The sequence below is a fragment of the Vespula vulgaris genome, chromosome 13 (assembly GCF_905475345.1).
Source record: "Vespula vulgaris chromosome 13, iyVesVulg1.1, whole genome shotgun sequence".
Classification (NCBI taxonomy): domain Eukaryota; kingdom Metazoa; phylum Arthropoda; class Insecta; order Hymenoptera; family Vespidae; genus Vespula; species Vespula vulgaris.
Genome location: NC_066598.1, coordinates 1,273,722 through 1,295,000, shown reverse-complemented (window position 1 = coordinate 1,295,000; position 21,279 = coordinate 1,273,722). Strand labels below are relative to the sequence as shown.

The 21,279-nt window shown below is 31.0% G+C and overlaps 1 protein-coding gene across 1 annotated transcript in view; it reads right to left on the bottom strand.

Moving 5' to 3' along the window:
* LOC127068532 (zinc finger protein 425-like) overlaps positions 1-14,543 on the bottom strand; it is a 31,671-nt gene extending 17,128 nt beyond the window's left edge. The window contains exon 1 of the mRNA XM_051004813.1: positions 14,492-14,543. Coding sequence (XP_050860770.1) covers positions 14,492-14,543 — 52 coding nt within the window. The remainder of the gene's footprint in view (positions 1-14,491) is intronic.
* Positions 14,544-21,279: the final 6,736 nt, after the last annotated feature.

Here is a 21,279-nt window from a genome sequence, read left to right as displayed (position 1 = left end):
TTCCTCATTTCTCGATTTTTTGATTACTTTTTTTCTTTTTCATTTTTTATCACGCTTCGATTAATTGTTTTACTCCATATTTCGTTTTTCTCTACTCCTCCCTCCTCTTTCCAACATTTCTTTCATCCTTCCTTTCTCTCTCTCTTTCTCTCTTCTTCTCTCTCACACATACACACATCATACATATTTTCTCATTATACAATTCGAGTACAGCACTTGTACATACTAAATAGCATATGTAGTATTCTAAAAGTCAAGAATGCGAGACGTTCCAATACTTTTTCTTTTGTATTTTTTTTTTTTTTTTATTAGTTTATATACATATATTTAAGTATATACGTTCATTGTCTTTCTCTCTCTTTCACTGTCTCTCTCTCTCTCTCTCTTTTTATCTATCAAGATTGGCAGAATAAAATTATAAAAAAAATAAGGGAAAAAGAAATGTGAATAAGAAAATTCGTTTGGAACTTCCCGCATTCGATAACTTTTCTTTTTTTGTTTCATTTTTTTTTCATTTTCTCTTTCTTTCTTTATTTCTTTCTTTTTTAAATTTATTACTAATAATATACGCGGATAATTGTACTGTTTACACACGTCTAAATAAAAAACGCATTAAAAAAAGGAACGGCGCTGAGGAAGGAGCAATATAGATACATATATCCTTGGATATTTATAATCAATCAATCAATCAATCGATCAATCAATCAATCAGTCAATCAATCAATCAATCAATTAATTAACTAATAAAAAAGAAAAAACGAGAGAGGTAAAAAAAGAATTATGCAAAAAAAAAAGAAAAAAGAAAAAAGAAAAATAAGAGTACGACACTATATATTTATATATATGTATATATATATATATATATATATATATATATATATATATATATATATATATATATATATGAAAATAAATATGTATATAAAGACTGGAGTAGTGTAAAAAATTAATCGCAAGAATCACATTGTGTGGCTATTATAGCGAGTGAGCCAAGGAAACAATAATTGCGAAAAAAAAAAACAGAATATATGATTGGCTTGATTAATAAAACGAGCCCCTCCCGATTCGGGGCGCCATTTATTTTTCTTCCTTTTTTTCTCCCTTCGTATTCCTTCTTTTTTTTCTTTTCTTTCTTCTTTAATCCAATCGTTCGTCGATATATTCCGATCGATATCGATCATAGCCGAGTGGAAAATCATAAATTAATGAAAAATCTCACTAAGCTTTCGTGGAATGGACGCTGTAAAGAACGTCGCTGTAATACATACTTAAATATACTTGTGTGTGTATATATATATTTTTTTAATATTTATAATATATATACTATGTGTGTATGCGTATGTGTGTTTGTGTATGTGTGTATATACCTATAAATATATATATATATTTATTATATTATACGTATAAAAAAGGAATCAGAAAAATCGATCGAAGTTCGAACGAACGCGATTGGATGGGAAGGGAGAAAAATATAATTAATAAAATAAAAAGTAAAATACATAATAATAATAATAATAATAATAATAATAATAATAATAATAATAATAATAATAATAATAATAATAATATAATAATAATAATAAAAAATAAATCGTGAGAGGCTCGTCGTTATTGTTTGATCGATAAAATCGATACAACGTGAGTTGAGTAGAATACGTCTTACTGGCAGTACAAAGGCGAGCGATCGAGATTAAATTTAATTAAATTTAATTTTTTGTTCCTTTTTTCCCCTTTTTTTGTTTTTGCTTTTGTTCATTTAAGCGTGAATTTATAAAATAAATATTTTTCCATTTCTCTCTCTCTCTCTCTCTCTCTCTCTCTCTTTCTCTCTCTCTCTAAAAAAATATCACTGTGGTTTCGAGACACGCGTGTGCTTTAGTATATTAGCTGGTATCACTCGATACGCATCAACTCGACGATCTCTCGTGCCGTTCAAGATCGATAGATCATCGATCAATTAATTTAACTATCAACGTCACCTTTCTGATATCTTTTTCCTTTATATTCTCGATCGTAAAAAATATTTGATTATCTAAGGATATCTTCTTTCTTTTCTTTTTTATTGCAACTTTATTTGAAAAGGAACAAAAAAAGAAGAGAAAAGAATTTTTCTTTTTTTAAATCGTGGATTTTTCTTTTCTCGTATTTTTGTATTCTTTCTTTTCTTTTTCAATATCTTTTCTTTCCGTTCGTTCAAAAAATAAAAAGAAAAAAAAAAGGAAAAGGTCGATCGAGAAAATATTTTAATAAAAATTGAAGAGCAGAAGAGAGTGTCGACGATATGCATGTTTGTGTGTTACCATTGCATATATATATATATATCAGCTATATATATTTATATATCTCGACAAAAAATTTATATTCGCGCAGCTGGACGCGCCCAGCGCCTCTCGTGTCGCTTCTCTTTTTCATTTATTTATTTACTTATTTATTTTTTGCTTTCCTTTTATTGTTTTACTTTTTTCTTTTTTTTTCTGTTTTTATTTTTTTTTAAATTAATCTCGTTTGTCTGTTTTGTTTTTGTTTTTGTTTTTGTTGTTTCTAGCCTAAAATCTACGTCGTACTTTGAAGGCACTTAACACAAGGCTTCCTCGGTTGTAAAACTCTTACACTCGGTCTTCGACTTTCATCGCCTAGCTCGACACTTCTTCGTCGTTAATTTGATTAATTAATCAATTTATTAGAAATGATTAAATTTAATTAATTAATTAATCAATTCACTCGGGCTCTCTTAATTCATATTACATGTTCGCGTATTAATTTTTTTCATTCATCTGTCGCCTTTTTTTTCGCGTTTACATTTTGCTTCTTGCTCTTTTCTATTACATATGACGATATAAAGCGTTTCGCAAAAATGCTACAAAAATAGCCTAAGGACTTGATCGGTGGTGGTGGTGGTGGTGGTGGTGGTGGTGGTGGTGGTGGTGGTGGTGGTGGTGGTGGTGGTGGTAGTGGTGGTAATGGTGGTAGTAATGGATGGTCGAACTTTCTTTACAAATTATTATACTCTCTCCTCTCTCTCTCTCTCTCTCTCTCTCTCTCTCTCTCTCTCTCGCATCTCTCGCATTACTTTTCTCTCTTTACAAATATTCATTCATCGCCGTTATCAGCTTTCTCTCTCTTTTTCTATCTATATGTTTATCTCTTTCTCACATTTACACTATTTCAATTAAACACACACACACAAGCACACGTATACATACGCACTCGCATTCACAGAACTCGCTCACGGAGTTTAAAACGTTGCACGAGGTCAATTGCAATTGATGATGAATCACATTTTCCATCTTTAATAGTTTGAATAAATTTTTATCTCACTTTAATTTATGTGGTATATTAATTTTTTTTCTCCTTTCATTTTCTCACATTCGTCGCTCGGTCGAAGTACACTTTTTTATCTTTTCTTTTTTTTTTGGTCGTCGTCGTTTCGTTCTCTTTTTACTTCTTTCTTTTTCTCTTTTTTTTTTTCGAATTTCGAATCGAGATCATCGAGTCATTCCTTTTCTTATTTTTAAATTCAATCGAAAAAATTGCCCGTTTAGGCTACGAGAAAACTTTGGAAAATTTTTTTAACAAAACTTTTTTCATAACAACTTTTTCTTATCTTCCGAAGTTCTAAACTAAATAATATATATATATATACATACATATATATATATATACATATTAGATTATAATATTAATAATAAGAATAATATATTAATATATAATAAAAATAATAATAATAATACATATAATAATATTATATTAATTTAATAATATAGAATGTAAAAAATATAGTAATTCTTTTTGTTAATTTTATCCAACATTTTATCCAACATTTTGTCTAACAATGAGCTCAACGATCTCGACCGGTTGCAAAATTCTTCAACGATATAATTTAATATTTAAATTTACATTTTTGATTGTATCCGTGAGGACAAAAAAAAATAATAATAAACATAATAAAAATAATTTTTCTCTCACTCTTTTTCTTTCTTTTTGTCTATCTTATAGAAAAGATCACGGATAAACTAAAAGAGCGAATTCTTCTGTCAAACAGAAGTACCAAGCTACAATATTAATCGTAATAATAAAATAATTTTATCGTAGAATAAATTTTAATTTCTCTTTTTTTTTTTATCCTTTTTTCACTTTTTTTTGTTGCAAGTTTTTGACATTGCGTGTCGGTAAATAAATTTTTGTTCTCTCTCTCTCTCTCTTTCTCTATATCTCTATCTTCTTTTATCTCTTTTTATCTTTCTTGCCATTTATTTTTGGTCCTTAAGATCTAAATAAAATATTTCTCGTTAAACGTTTATAATAGTCTGCCAAATCATTTCACGTATTTCTATTTATAATTTCTTTTTTTGCTTTTTTCTCTTTTTTTTTTGTTTGACCGAGCTAATTTTATCACACAACGTTTGTCTTTTATCCTTTTCTTGTCTCGTTCACTTTCGTTAAATTATTCATTATATTTACCAAATATAATATGTATATAAGGAATATATAAAAGTATATATTACTTGCCCCATCGATTATATCGGCAATAAATTTCGATTGTGCTCGTCTTTCTCTCACACGCGCATACACTCTTGCATACATCTTTTCATTTTCATTCTCTCTTTCTCTCTCTCCCTCTCTTTTTCTCTCTTGCTATTACAACACATCCTTTCATTTCCATTCACTCTCTTACTTTCTCTCTTTTTATCTTTATCTTTATCTTTCTTTTCAACAACAATGGGCTTACATACGTCGAAATATTAAGGCCGAAAAAAATTGCAATAAAAATCTAGATAACCATTTTTTAAATTCCCTCCCTTCCTCCCTACCCTTTCTCCCTTCTTCCCTATCCACGGAAATTTGAAAATGAACTTAAACTCTCGACAGAACGCTGATCTGCTCGAATAATAATATTAATAATAATAATATTAATAATAATATTAATAATAATAATAATAATAATAATAATAATAAAAATAATCTAAACATCTACTTATTTCTCTCTCTCTCTCTCTCTCTCTCTCTCTCTCTCTCTCTATTTCTCTATCTCTCGTTAATTTTTTTTTTCGTGATCTCTTTTTCCTCGAGCTATAAAAAAATTTATACAATTTGTCCGCCCATATGCAATGTATGCGCTCTCACCGGGTATATATATATATACTTTTTTTTGTTCTTTCTTTCTTTTTTTGTTCTTTTTTTTTCCTTTGTTCCCTTTCCTTCTAATAAATCATTCGCGCCCGTGTCTCCGAACCCATCACACATTACGAATTGGAAATAAACGTCCTGCGTTGTCCTTTCGAATGCACTATGATTAAAGTAAGTATTTATTATCCCCTCCATAGTATAAATTTTCATAGAATAATAGAGATATATTATACAAAAAAATAAATCGCTGTGTAAATTTTTTCTCATCTCTCTATCTCTCTTTTTCTTTTTTCCTTTCTCTCTCTCTCTCTCTCTCTCTTTCTCTCTTTCTCCCTTTAAATATCTGGATGGCAATGTAGTGCATTTTACACCAAAAAAAAAAAAATTAAAAATAAAATAAAATAAAATATATCTTTTTAGTACCTAAATTCACTAAACGCGTAAGCTTCCAAAACGTTTTTCGTCCCTCGGCACCCTCCTTTCGTCCCATCCTCCCTTCGTCCTACTCTCCATGTTCTTTTTTTATTTTTCTTTCTCTCTCTCTTTCTTTTTTTCTCTTTTTGTCTCTCTGTCTCTGTTTTTTTTTCCATTTTTTCTCCTCCTCCTACTCGATCACGATCCAGCGCGCGGATGGAATTAAATATGTATTTAGCTTCTAAAAATATATAGTATCACACACAATTTTTTGCGCATATAAGAAAGAAGAAGAAAAAGAAAAGAAAAGAAAAGAAAAAAATAACAAAAAAGAAAGAAAGAAAGAAAGGAAAAAAGAAAGACAGAAAGAAAGAATACGTGGAAAAGTCGATTTTCCTGTTACTTTTTCATTTTCTTTGCATTTTCTTTTCTTCCTTGATAATTTGTTGAAAAATGCTACGACCAGACGAAAATACAAAACGAAAAAGAAAATATATATATGTGTTTGTGCGTATAAAAAAAATTAACGTTTTCTTTCTCTCTCTCTTTCTCTCTTTCTTTGTTTTACTTTCTAAAATTTAAATTAAATAGGTTCCCGTTCGTTTTATATCCACGAGTTTAGATCGATCATTATTATTAATTTTTTCTTTTCTTTTCTCTTTTTTTTTGTTTTTTGCACTTTTTTTTTCCTTTTTCCTTAATTCTCCTCGGTTAGAGTTTTCCCAAATCCCAAACCGACACCTCAAAAAATAATTAAATCCAAGGAACACGAGCGCGATCCCCACTTTCCCACTTCCCTTCTCGTCTATATTTGCTTTTAAATCAGAATTATATAAACACCTAATTAAATACGATTAATAAGCCCAATTATATATATATATATATATATATATATATATATATGTATATATATATATATATATATATATATATATTACCGTATAAGATTCGAATTAGACGCGATTAGAAAAAAAAACAAAAAGAAAACGAAGCTCTAATATAAAGTTATACAAAGTGAAAAAGAAGAAGAAGAAAAAGAATAAAGCATAAAATAAAAATAAAAAAAAAATAAAAGGGAGAAGGATAGAAAATCAGATTTTATAAAAGGCGTTACGATGCTTCACCTAAATGCGCTTTTGTATACATACATATATGTATATGTATATGTATATATGTGTGTGTGTATATATATATATATATATAATTTATATGATGTATATATGATATATATATATATATAATTTCTTTCTTTTTTTATCTCTTGTCCCAATTTCCTTACAATTTATATTTCTCAAATACTTATTTAGAAGATTTTAAAAGATTCAAAATATTCAACTAGTATACTTTTTCTCTTTTTTTTCTTTCTTTTTTTCTATTTTTTTTCTTTTTTTCGTTGAAATTCCTTTTCACTCATGTTAGTAATTTTTTAATCACGCACACCCCTTTTTAATCTCTCCGAGGAACACTTTTTGCACTCCCGATTATTTCTTTCTATTCGAAGCAGAAGAAGAAGAAGAAGAAGAAGAAGACAAAAAAGAATTACTTATTTTTCCTTTTGTTCTTTGTTTTTTTTTTCTTTCTCGTCAAACTGACCGCGGCCACGAAATTTCACGGTGTTTCTTTTTTTCTTTTTTTTTTTTTCCTTTTTTCTTTTTTTTATTTGCTTTCTGTTTCTCTCACTATCTAATATCTATATATTTTATATCTATCTATTCGTGTTCATCTATATCTATATATCTTCTTTATCTTTTATTTTTTTTTGTCTTGCGTTTCGCTCGTTAATTTCCGTGTGCGTGTGTGTGTGTGTGTATTTAATCAATCGCAAATAATTTATAAGAGAATGATGGGATCGTTTTGATTTCTCCCTCCCTCCTTATAATTTTTGTATCATCTCTCTTGTCTCTCTCTCTCTCTCTCTCTCTTTCTCTTTCTCTCTCTCTCTCTCTCTCTCTCTCTTTCTGGACGATTATATTTTCACTATATTTTTTCCTCTTGAATCTTTTTATATAGATCTCAATATAACACAGATTGAAACGTTTCGAAGGCACATGGGGACTGAATTTAGAAATTTAGATTATTTGTTTCACGTTTACGACACGATTTTCACTTTCGCGCCGTTAAGGGGAGCTTCGATTATAATCGATCGTAACTTCCGAGGTGTATCATGAGTATTATTAAGCGTGCGATAATAATTAAAGAGAAAAAAAAGAAGGAAGAAAAAAATAAAATCTCTAAACGCTCTCTCGCGTGATGAACCGAAAAAAGAAAGAAAGACAGAAAGAAAGAAGGAAATAAAGAAAGAAAACAAAAAGTCCATACCTACGTAAAAACGTAGAAAATTATTCTCGTCGCTTTTTTTCTCTCTTTTCTTTTGTTTTCTCTTTTACGTTTTATTTTCTTATATTTTTTCTTTTTTTTTTTGTTTTAAATTACCCACGACGATTAAGAAAAAAGAAAAAAGGAAGAAAAAATAATAAAAGTAAGAAGAGGGAACTGTTATTGAAAGAAAACTTTTAAAAAATAAAAAGAATCTCGATCTTGAGGTATCCGGTACCTTTCGAATATAAATTCATTAATTTTCTAAATGTAAAGAAAAAAAAAAGAAAAAAGCGTAGTATACATGTATATATATATATATATATATATATATATATATATATATATAAGTAATAATATAATAATATATTTAATGTGTGCTCCGCTCAACGGACGAAAATTAATACGATTGATTTCGTTAGCGTGTGTCGTCGTCTCTGTTGCATTATTAATTTTTTTTTTCTTATTCTCTTTTTCTTTCCCTCTCTCTCTCTCTCTCTCTTTATCTCTCAATCTCTCTCTTTAATCAGGGAGGCTCGAATTTTAATTACGCGCCTGTTTCTTTTTTCATTTCCTTTCTTTTTTGTTTTATTCATTTTTCGATTTTGACTCTTTCTCTCTCTCTCTCTCTTCTTTATCTATCACCATTGTTATCACTATCGTCGTAAACGATGAATTCTTATCAACATCTCGTTTATCCCTTTTAATCCTTTTTTCAATCCTATCAAAAAAAAAAACATTTGCTCACTTTCATACATAGATGCAGACACAATCATAGATTTTCATTCTCTCTCTCTCTCTCTCTCTCTCTTTCTCTCTTTCTCTCTCTCTCTCTCTTTCTCTCACTCTCTCTTTTCTTTATCACACAATAAGCTCACATACGCCCGTATAATAAACCTTAACACTTCTCGAATGTCATTTTCGAAGATTGGCTTCGATTAAAAAAAAGAAATAATAAACCCACATTAACCCTCGGCAAGGACCGACCATTAGATTCTATTTTCACCAAAGAGACCAACGCAATTTTTGCGTCCCCCTCTCTCCCCCCCCTCTCTCTCTTTCTTTCTCTTTCGTATTTATAGTTTGCTTTTTAGTTAATAGAAAATGGAGTCGTTAAAAGCTACGTTCCTACCTAATAGTACTTCTTACATACCTAATAATCTAATAATCTCTGTCGATGACGGCGGTCGATTGACGCGAGACTTTTGAAAAGAGAAAGAAGAAAAAAAAAGAAAACAATATTTTCTCTTTCAACATTCCTATCATTTCAAACTTCTCTCTCTCTCTCTCTCTCTTTCTTTCTCTTTTGATACTCAGAAATAAAAAAAAAAGGAGAAAAAAGAATAAAATCATTCTACCCACACTTTCTCTCTCCCTCTCTCTCCCTCTCTCTCTCTGTATCTGTATCTATCTCTGTCACTCGCGTTTACATCCCGGTCTTTTGTAGCAACCGCCGTCATGCATGAAGGCCTCGTGAGGCAGTAGTAATTATCAATTATATCGATATTCAGTAACTATGCATATACATAAGTCGATCCATTAAAACGCGATTATCGATTAAACGCTAACGTCTATCGCTTGTATTTATATAATATACATATATATATACTCACATATATATATAAGTATATATATGTGTATATATATATATATATCTTTTTTCTTTTCTTCTTATCCTCAACGCTTTTGTCATTACTGGATATCATCTTCATTCTCTCTCTTTCTCTCTCTTTCTCTTTCTCTTTCTTATCTCCGATATTATCATAATCATTTGCATCATTAGCTTGATCATCTTCATCATTATCATCATCATCTACATCATCATCGTCATTATCATCATCGTTATCATCATCATCATCATCATCATCGTCTTCATCATCATCATCATCATTATCATTATCATTATCATCATCATCATTATCTTAATCATCTTAATCATCGTCTTTATCATTATCATTATCATTATCATTATCGTGATATCATTAACCTCATCTCATATCTTCGTCATCTCATATCTTCGTCATCTCATATCACTCATTCTCTCTCTCTCTCTCTCCCTCTCTCTCTCTCTCTCTCTCTCTCTCTCTCTCTCTCTCTCGTTCATTCTCTTTTTGATATAACTCACTCTATTTCCTTTCTCTCTTAGATCATCCAACAATACAAATGTTCGTTTTGTTCGCTTATCGTAACATTACATGCTTAGTAACATGCTGAGCAACGTCTCGATCGATACATCGATGTAATTGTTGAAATGCACCTAAGTGGTGTTGTAAGTTCGAATAGTTTTCGAAAAATTTATGTATCTATGTATGTATTTACGTATTGTATATACGTATATGCCCGATAGTAAATTATCGGCATAGATCTTTTATATTCTTATTGCACTTGCACTTGTGAGTAATAGTAATAGTAACGGTAATAATAATAGTAATAGTAGTAGCAGCAGTAGTAATAGTAATAGTACTAATAGCAATAATAGTGCGATGCAGTTGTATGAGTCGTTAACATATGAAACTCACATTGCGTTGAACTGTGTGTATAAATGGACGAATCTCACATGGTGTTTTATTAACTACGGGGAGAGAAAAATTCGTTGTGTGATTATAAATATAATAATGTATGTATCTATGTATGTTTGTATGCGTGTATCTATTGCGATTAATCATACTGTTAGACATCTATGTTCGTTAGAATCGATAGGCCTTCCTTCGATATGACATACATATTTCGTATATGTAGATTAAACGGAAGAATAAACTGACTAGGAATCTGATCTAAATGAATCTCTCGTAAAATCAAATAGATATGAAATATATCGGATAACAAATCAAAACGATCACAATTTTAGTTGAATATTGAAAAAGAGAAAAAAACAAAAAAAAAAACCGATTTGATTTTCGAGAGAAACGAAAAGTATGAGACGAGATTTAAACGAACTTTTCTCGCTATAGTTTTACTCGTCTATAAAACGACTTACATTAATCACCAATAGTGGAGTCCCACATATTAACTATAACAATCTGCACAGTGAATTCGTCTATCGATCGTTCGGTAAGCTCGTCTCGTGAAAAGTCTCGAACAATCCTGGAAGATAAAACTTCTTAGATATATAAGATAACAATTTTATGAAGACTGTTCACGATCGAAACGAGACGGAATAAATTTCAATTATTAGAAAAAGGAAGATCGTTGTTATAATACTCGAAAGGATCGATAGATCCTGATCCTTCTTGGATAATCGATATTCGATCGTGACGTCGCTCGGTTGCCCTTTTCTCTCTCTCTCTCTCTCTTTATCTATCTATCTCTCTTTATCTATCTCTATCTCTTTCTTTCCTTTAGCATTGTTTGATAACGTCAGACGTTTTACGCACTTATAACGCTTGTTACATGTAAATTAAAAGTTTACAAATAGTTTAGTTTATTTTAGTTTAGTTTAGTTTAGTTTATTTTAGTTTAGTTTAGTTTAGTTTAGTTTAGTTTAGTTTAGTTTAGTTTAGTTTAGTTTAGTATAGCTTGTCTCATAAATATTGTCTACAGTATGGAAATTCGAACGGCCGTGGCGCGCGATTTGGCGTGGCGTAGGAATACGGGACTTGATATATACCCAGTGTACAATTTTAACCGAGCACGGGTGTATGCGCGCTTTGCTTTGTCTCTTTGCCTTTTCTTTGTGTTCTTTTTCTCTCTTTCTCTCTCTTTCTCTCTCTCTCTGTCTTCGTTTCTGTCTCTGTCGCTATCTCTGTCTCTGACTGTATCACGATAAGATTAATAATAATAATAATAAATTATATATTATTACAATATATCATTATTATTATTATTGGCTTCTATATATCGACGCCATTTTCGTCGACTTTCCTCTCTCTCTCCTTCTCTCTTTTTTTGTTTCTTTTTTATTTCTTTGTATACACTTAAAAAAAGGAAAAGAAAAGATAAAAAGAAAAAAGTAATAATATTAAAAATAATAAACAACGGCACAGAAATCTGGTGTATATAAAATTAAAGTATCGCGATATTATAAGAGGAAATAAAAATTGTTTAAAAAAAAACACATGTATATATATATATACATATATGAAAACTTTGTAGAGAAAGATTTTGAGAGATTTGGCGCGAATCAAAAAAATAAACAAAAAAAAAGAAAAGTAAAGAAAAGAAAAGAAAAGAAAAGAAAAGAAAAGAAAAGAAAGGAAATCATTATCTATTTGCACGATTGCGTTAGAGTATTTTCTTTAAGGCTTTTTATGTCCTTTCTTTCCTACTATCATTATGGAAGAACATTGATATACAGAGAGCACATTTTTACGTAAAATATATATGTATAATATATATGTATATCTATTAATAAACGTATGCGGCATGTTGGCGTGCGTGTCTGTGTGTGTATGTGTACACCCATGTGTATTTATTATCATACACATGAGAAGAAAATAAGGAAAATGGCGCTAGGAATAACACCGTGCTCGGTATATAATTTATAACGCTGAGCAATATCTATCCGATCTATCGACCCGGCATCGTGCCTTTTGTTAATCATAAGAAGAGAGAAGAAAAAAAAGAAGGGAAAAAAAAGGAAATAGGGAGGAGGATAGGGAGGAAGGGAATAGGGAAAGAAAAGAAAAGAAAAGAAAAGAAAAGAAAAGAAAAGAAAAGAACAGGCATTTACTTAAAAGAAAAAAAAAAAAGAAAAAAAAAGAAGAAGAGGAAGAGGAGGAAAAGTTTAGATAAAATGTCCATTTTTTGAGAATCTCTTACAACGAGGATGAAGAGAAGGTTTAATTAAAAAGAAAAAAAGAAAAAAAGAAAAAAAATAAAAAAGAAAAGAAATAAGGGTCGGGGTGTTGAAGGGGACGGTGGCATTGACTGGGGTGGTAAGGGTTTTCGCAGCGTGGGTTGACGAGGGTAGAGTTCGTTTGTATATCTCGGGTAAGAATAAAAGGGGAGAGTTATTTATCTATATATATTATACGATATAAATATAATATACTTAAATGTATTCATATATAGGAATCATCTATATGTTCAATGTATCTGGCAGTCTGGCGATCACAATTATCCCGTTTCAAAGAATTACCACAGAGAGCTCGATTATGTTTGTATGTGTGTGTAAATGCATGTGAATGCACATGAATATATATGGGTATATATGTCAAATATTGCTTAAAGCATTCACTTATACGAAAATGTAAAAGTAATTGTGTAAATGCAATTGTTTATATATGATTATAGATATGTATATGTATGTAAATCGAGCTTGCAGTCTCTACATCTTCTGAATTTGTATACGTGTATATTCTATGTATTTTATTCTATATATATATATATATATATATATATATATATATATATATATATATATGGAATAAACGAAATAAATTTATGTGTTTATTTGTTTGTTTGATTGACTGTGCATTTATGTATATGTGTGAGTGGGTGGATATATGTGTATGTGTATATCTCTGTGAGTAATATTTATGTCTGTGTAGGAACGAAAAGGGAACACGAAGGAGTCGTATCGTGAGGATCGATGGATCACTCGACTAAACGACTAATACTGTACTCTCTCTTTCTCTCTCTCTCTTTCTCTGTCTGTCTAATTATCTCTCTCTATCTCTCTCTCTCTCTCTCTCTCTCTCTCTCTCTCTCTCTCTCTCTCTCTCTCTCTCTCTCTAGTCTGTCGCTCCCTCAACTCCGAAGTTAAAATAATAAAAAAAGTCTTCTTATCTGTTTTTTTTGGGGGGGGGATGGGGCCTCGAGACGAAGAGGGAGGAAAGCTCCGGAAGAAAAAAAAAAGAAAAAGAAAAAAAAAAGGATTCTCTTAAATTGTAAAATATTATATAAAAAGCATAGAAGATAATAATGGCATAAATAAATTATGCTTTGGACGACGCATCGATCCGAGTCTATTTTGCGTTGAGATATATATATATATATAAATATATATTTTTTTATACTTTTTCTTCTTTTTGTCTTTGCATCTTTTTCTTTTCATATCATTCTTATCCTTGATATACATATTGCTTATGTATATCGTGTGACATAAGTGAGATCACAGTAAAAAGGAACGGAATGGTCGATCATCACATTAGATAGATCGGCCGAGGATCGACGCGTCGTTTGTAGAAAAAAAAAAAAAACAAAAAAATATATATATACATGTATGTATATATTTTTTTTGCACGATTTTTTCTTTTCTTTTTTTTTGCCGGGTCGATTGGCGACTATCTCTCTCTCTCTCTCTCTCTCTCTCTTTCTCTCTCTCTCTCTCTCTCCTTCTATCTGTCTATATATCTATTTATCTATCTCTATCTATCTCTATTTCTGTCTGTCTGTATCATCTCTCTGTCTTTCCTCAAAAATACTTTTTCTTTCTCTCTCTGTCTCTCTCTCTCTCTCTCTTTTTTTTTTGTATATTTTTTGTGTTTTGTATGTTTTTTTTTTTTTGTTTCTTTAATCTTGCGTTCAAGACCTCACCAACAGGACTCTCTTCGACTCCGAAACTTCTGAATGAGGTTTAGTCTAGTTATTTTCGATTTGTCCCCAGTAAGCCACACGCGCACGGCAACGTTCGTTTAAAAATATGGAACCAGTGTGACCAGAATGGTTGCTATGGAAGAGCTCCGGTGTTTACCCGGAACGGTCTCAGTCCCACTCGATGCGAGTCCGTAGATCTTCTCGATCATCTTCCTCTCTTACTATTTTTCTTCTTTTCTTTTTTTTCTTTTTTTTATCATGCTAAATTTTCCAATCCCTTCGAGCTCGAATCGCTATTGCTTCGTATTTGTTTCTTTTTTACTTGGTTTCTCTTTTTTCTTCTTTTTACTTTCTCTTTTTTTTCTCCCGAAAAATTCGATCGCATACACTCACACACGTACACACATACATAGACTATATATACGTTTGTATATATACATATATAGCGTGTACGTGTACGTGTGTGCGTGTTATGGATATTAGAAGGCATATATAATGGTACCTGAGATACGACGCTGGGGACCTTAAAAATACGCAAAGGTCTCAAACCTCTTACATATAAGGATAATTCGAGCTCGTAAAGAATCGTTAAAACAGAAGACATTAATAGGACTCGCACCTAGTCAGGGAAATCGACTTGTTTCTCTCATTAAACGCGCGAATAAACATCTCGTTGGAAACGAAACGAAACGGAACGAGGAAAGTAAAAAAAAAAAAAAACGAAAAAAAAATGGAATAGACAAAAAAAAATGTCGAAAAAAAAGAAGAAGAAAAAAAAAAGAAAAAAAAAGTTATCACGGAAGTAATAATAATTAATAATAATACAATTACAGCTAGCAATGCGATAATATACCCTAGATGAAAGAAAAAGGATAAAAAGCGGAATCCAAGATCGAGTCGACGGAGAAAAGGGTGGTGTAACGATGGTTGTTGTTTCGTAGGGTAGACCTCTTTTTTTTATGAAAAAAAGGGTCCCACCGTTCTTCTCCCTTTTCGACAACCGGCAGGTGCGCGACAAATAGTCACGCATTATTACTATTAGTTTAGTTAATAATAATATTTCATCGTTTCTTCTTGGTCGGTGAATAAACGTTCTTCGAGGCTCGTCGACTTTAACGTCTTTCTTTCTTCGATTGGACGTTAAAAATAATAGTAGAAAGGGCTTTAAGTCGACGAGGGCGAGCCCTTAGACAAGCTCCTGTTGCTTGTAAAGCTTCTCCTTGTGCATTCGTTCCATGTGCCGCGCGATATGCATCTTCTGCTTCGCCCTGTAGACGCAATGGGGACATTGGAATTGTGGTTCCTTTCCGCATTCCCATTTCTGATGATTCCTCAGGCTGCTCTTAAGCTTGTAGACCCTACCGCATGCGGGACAGTTGAAACCCTCAGGATTGCTCGTACCCGTGCCAAAACCTTTGCCAAGTCCTGCGCCAGATCGCCACATTATCGATGGTACGCTCCATCTTTGCCATGCCGCTGCCCATTTCAACCCAGTAATGCTGAGGTCCTCGGCTGCTGGAACAAGAAAAACCGATCGTCGGCTTTATTAGTTCGAGTTCCACGCTTTTTTTTTTTTTTTAATGGTATTTTTATTTTGTTTCATTTTGTTTTGTTTTGTTTTTTTAAATATTGAAAGGGTACGGTCTATTTTTTTGTTCTTTTTTTTTTGTTTTGCTTTGTTGTTTTTTTTAAGTTTTTTTTTTGTCGTTCTATCTAAGTAACAGGGCTTCGGTGACCGATTGAATCTTTTTTTTTTATCTCTCTGTCTTTTTTATTTTGTATATATATATATATATAATTTTTTGGTTTCCTTTGCTTTTCTATTCTTTTTTTTTCCGTTCCTTATCCTTCTTTCTTTTTTTGTTTTTTCTTTCTCTCTTTTGCTTCTTTCGTTTCTTTCGTTTCATTCCTTCGTCTTTTTAGGCGTTTGTTTCGTCAGGTCGATTATCGGGGTACTGTCTATGTCTGCGTCTCTTTTTCGTTTTTGGTCGTTTTTGTTATTCTCTTTTTGTATTTTTTTTTTATCTTTTTTTTCTGGATAGGAACGTAATTTTATTTTTTTTTTTGTTACCAAGTGGTACATACATCACAGGATGATGTCTCTTCGTGTCTTTCTCTCTCTTTCTCTTTCTCTCTGTCTTTCTCTCTTTCTTTCTTTCACACGTAGACGTACACCTACATACGCACAGCTTACACACGCACACGCACACAAATACACACACACGAACTGGCACGCACACAGGCACACACATTTACGCATTCACATATGCCCACTTTCTGTCCAGTTTTGTCGTTTAATTAATATTCGTCTGTACTCGACAAACTCAGCAGCTTCAATTGTCGGCTCCGTCGTATCCTTCCACCCCGAAATCCGCCCCCTGAAGATGGGTCTAGAGAAAGGGTTATTTTATGTACACGCGAGAGAAATATATATATATATTCTATGTATGTATGTATATTTTGCTTGAGCCTCAACTACAGGCAACATCTTTTCATGCCAATCTTCAAAGGCATATCACAGGGTTGCGTCGTTTTCGAGGACGAGATGATCGTTAACACATATTTTATATAAATTAAAAAAAAAATATATATATATATATATATATATATCAGAAAAACAAGGGAGAAAAAATTGAAAAAAGAAAACCATGCGTTTTGGATCCTCGTCCTCGATATCGTGAACATGCGCACTTCGAAACGCTTCAAACGTTTTGAGAGAGAGAGAAAGAGAGAGAGAGAGAAGGATAGAGAAAAGGAGAGAGAGAGAGAGAGAGAGAGAGAGAGAGAAAGAAGGGAAGAAAAAGAAAAAGAGAGAGAAAGAGAGAGAATAAAAACAAAAACAAAAAATAAAAATTAAAAAGAAATGGAAGAGAAAAAGGATAAAAGAAAGTAAGAAAGAATGGAAGAAAGGAGAAGATCAAAGAGAGAAAGAGAATAAAATGCGTGTTTCGAATAAATCCTTATATACTTTCGAGCCCCAAGCAACTAGCCATGAATTTCGCATACGAGGAAAGTGCGTGGTAATAAGAAAGCGCGTTGTGAGAAAGGAACTGCTTTCGAGAGAAAAAAAAAGAAAAATTTTGTTTGCGAAAGAAAAAAAAATTATTAAGAACAAAAGGAAAAAAAATAAATTAATTGATTAATTAAGGGAGAAGAAGACGCGAAAATCAAGAAGGAAAAAAAAATGAAAAGAAATAAAAGATCACCCGCCAATTTTTTCCTTTTTCTAATAACTTTTTTAATTACAGAAGCTGTTCCTTTCGTTGGCGCTTTAAGCGATGATATAGAAATAAAATCAATATGGTGTTTCTATGTACAAGTCTTTCTTACTTTTTTTTTTTTGTTACTTCTTATTTTTCATATCATTATTATTATTTTTCTGTTTTCATTTTTTCTTTTAAATACTTTTTCGGAGGAAAGTTAGTGCGCATGCTACTTTTTTTTTCTCTCTCTCTCCCCCCCCCCCCCGCACGTGTCCATGCTTCTAATAAAAAATAAAAGAGGAGGAAGAAGGGATGGAAAGAATACAAAAAAAAAAAGAAAAGAAAAAAATACAAAGAAAATAATCTACGCAACGCTGCTCGAGAGAAGAATATCTGGTGGCGTGGGGGGAAGGGAGAGATGGGAAATGAGAAACGACGTGAGAGTGGATTGAAATAAAATAAAAATAAAAAAATATAAACAAACAAACAAACAAACAAATAAATAAATAAATAAATAAATAAATAAGTAAATAAAAAGAATTTCGATCCTTCGAAATTTCGTTCGGCAATATATTGTATTATAAATATAAGTTTAATATTATCTTAATAACTAATAATAATAATAATAATAATATATATATATATGTATATGTATGTATATATATATATATATATATATATATATATATATATATATATCACAAAGTGACATTGGTTAGAGACAATAAAATCTTTATTCAAAGATACGTGATGGTATGATAAAATAAAAAAAAGAAATATATATATATATACATATACATGTACTTATATGTTTATATTAAACGTGCATAGTATTTCTTTTTCTTCTTTTTTTTTTATGGGGGAGAGAGAATATTTTAAAGTAGTGAATACACGACTTCACGTAAAGGGATTTACAACGTAGATCCATGGTGTCAACTATTTTTGCGTTTTTTTTTTTTTTTTTATTGATTTTTATATCATTATATTTTCTTTTGTCGTCGTGCTGCACGACGACTTATATCATTTCCAATTATTTTGTATAACCTTCATTATTATTATTGTTATTATTATTATTATTATTATTATTATTATTTATTATTATTTATTATTATTTTCATTTTTATTATGATAATTATTATTATTATTATTACTATTATTATTAATATTACTGTTATTAATTTCTGCCAAACGTAAAAGATGCCTCATTTCACCAGGATCTTACTATTGTTGATACTCACGTCGTGTAATAACATAAATATATATAATATAAATATATATATATATATATATATATATATATATATATATATGTATATATATTTTTTTTTACTTTAGTTACTGTTTTTCATTTTCTTGCTAAACTAATATCAATCTTACAAGCGAAGTTCTCTTTGATAATGTATACTTCGACAACACATATTAGAAAAAATATGGTTCTCATACGTGTTAAACGAGTTAAAATGTGTAATACCGATCGGGTTAGTTTCTTTTTGTCATCGTTATTTTTTCTTGTCAGCTTTTTTTTTTGTCAGGTCCAGGAATAAAAATGTCCTTCCTCCTAAATCGCATTCTTAAAGCTTTAATAACTATTAAATTAATATGGCTACGTATAATAATAATATATGTAGATATATAAGGCACATCGTGGATAATAAGTACATGTAACAAAGAAAAAAAAAAGACGCAGAATTTCGACGGGAAAAACAACAAAAAATCATCACGAATTCTTTGTTTTTTTTTGTTCTTTTTTTGTTTTCTGATTTTTTTTTTTTTTTTTTTCGTTTTTTTTTTTTTTTTTTTTCAATGGGATATACACTCGGGGGGGCTGGGGTATGTTTGAGAATACAATATTATTTATTCGATGGATTTGATCTGTAGGAAAAAAAAACAAAATGTTGCGAAGAGATCGAGAATAAAAATGAATAAAACACGCAAAAAAAAAAAGAGAAAAATAATATAAAAGAAGTGCAGAGACATTCGTAAAGAAAACAAAACAAAAAAAATGAGATATAAACGATCGAGCAAAAATCAGATCAAATTTTTCTAATTGATATTGTGAGTTAGAGAAAGGTACAACAACAATAAAAAAAAAAAGAAGAAAAATAAACGAACGAAAGTTTTTTCGAAGAGATATATCTTCTCTTCTACGTATGTAAGTACATATACTATATACACACATATATATATATAGATATGTATATATACGTGTGTGTGTGTGTATGAATATATATAGTTGATTATAATCCCTGGACAAATACACACCTGATCTTACCTCTTGGAAATTATTTCGGAGATAAGAGAAAAAGGAAAAAAATAAGAACATAAAAAAAGAAAAAGAAAAAGAATATAGACGAAAGAAAATAATTAAACGAAACCTATCGATTATCGAAAAGAAAAGAGAAAGAAAATGAGAGAATAAGAGTGTGTTCGGAGAACAAAAAAATCTTTCGGTCATTACAAATGTATGTGCGTGTGTTTGTGTGTGTGTATCTGTGTGTATAGGTGTAAGTGTGTTTCACAGCCGAAAAGAAAAGAAATAGGAAAAAAGAAGAAAGAAGAAAAATAAATCGACGAGCCATCGAAAAGGTTACGGAGATTTTTTTTACCAATAGTCACGTAATTTCTACGTATGTTTTTCTTCAAGAAGAAGAAGAAGAAGGAAAAAGAGAAAAAAAGCAAGAAGAGAGAAGAAAAATTGAAGAAAAAATAAAAGATGAATTCTGTTTTTTCTTCTTTCTCTTTTTCATTATAGATACTTCAAAAATTCAAAAAGAAAGTACTTAATTCTCATTACTTGCAATCTGATTATTGTTGAAAAAAAAAAAAAAAAAAAAAAAAAACAAAAAAGAAACAAAATAAAACAAATGATCTTTTCTTTCTTTTTTTCTTTTTTTAGAGAGAGAGAGAGAAAGAGAAAGAGAAAGAAAAAGAGAGAGAGTGACAGTGAGAATAAAAAAAGAACAAAAACTATAAAAATAAAAAAAGAAAGCAAGAAAGAAAAAAGAAAGAAAGAAAGAAAGAAAGAAAGAAAGGCGTTCAGTCGATCTCTAATTTTGGTGTGTAAGCCAATAGATGAGCCTCCATATCGCCGATCTTCTCAAAATGTTGTCGTCGTATGTGCCTCAACCAATGTGCCTTCCGCTTGCAACGTTGAGGACAGAAGGGACAATGAAATTGTGGTTCCTTTCCGCATTCCCAGTGGGTGTGACGTTGTAACGAGTCCTTTCTCATGTAGGATCTTCCACATCTGTTACAAGCGAATTGACCAGCAGGTTTTTTTCCAAGATAATTGAAGGAGGAGGCCTTCGGTATCTTCAATCCAGCGAATGGCAAAATCCTATGATGATGATGATGACGATGACGTAGATGATGATGCAGATGACGATTATGATGATCCACCTCCACCTCGACTACCTCCTCATCCTCATCCTCATCCTCCTCCTCCTCCTCTCCCCTCCGTACGTCGGTCTCTTCCTCCTCGAGGGACGTCCTCATCATCCTCCTCATCCTCCATGGTATGGAAACCGGAATTTCGTTATCATATTTCTTATCATCGAATCTCAACATCGTAGTCGTCGTAGTCGTCGTAGTCGTCGTAGTCGTCGGCTTCTTCTTCGGACCTGCAATTTTTCGAGAAATATTTTCCTTTAGTTGGGTAAGATCTTTCTTTTTAAACAATTTTTCCTGCTCCCTCTTTCTCTCCCTCACTCTCCCTTTTCCTCACCCTCTCTCTCTCTCTCTC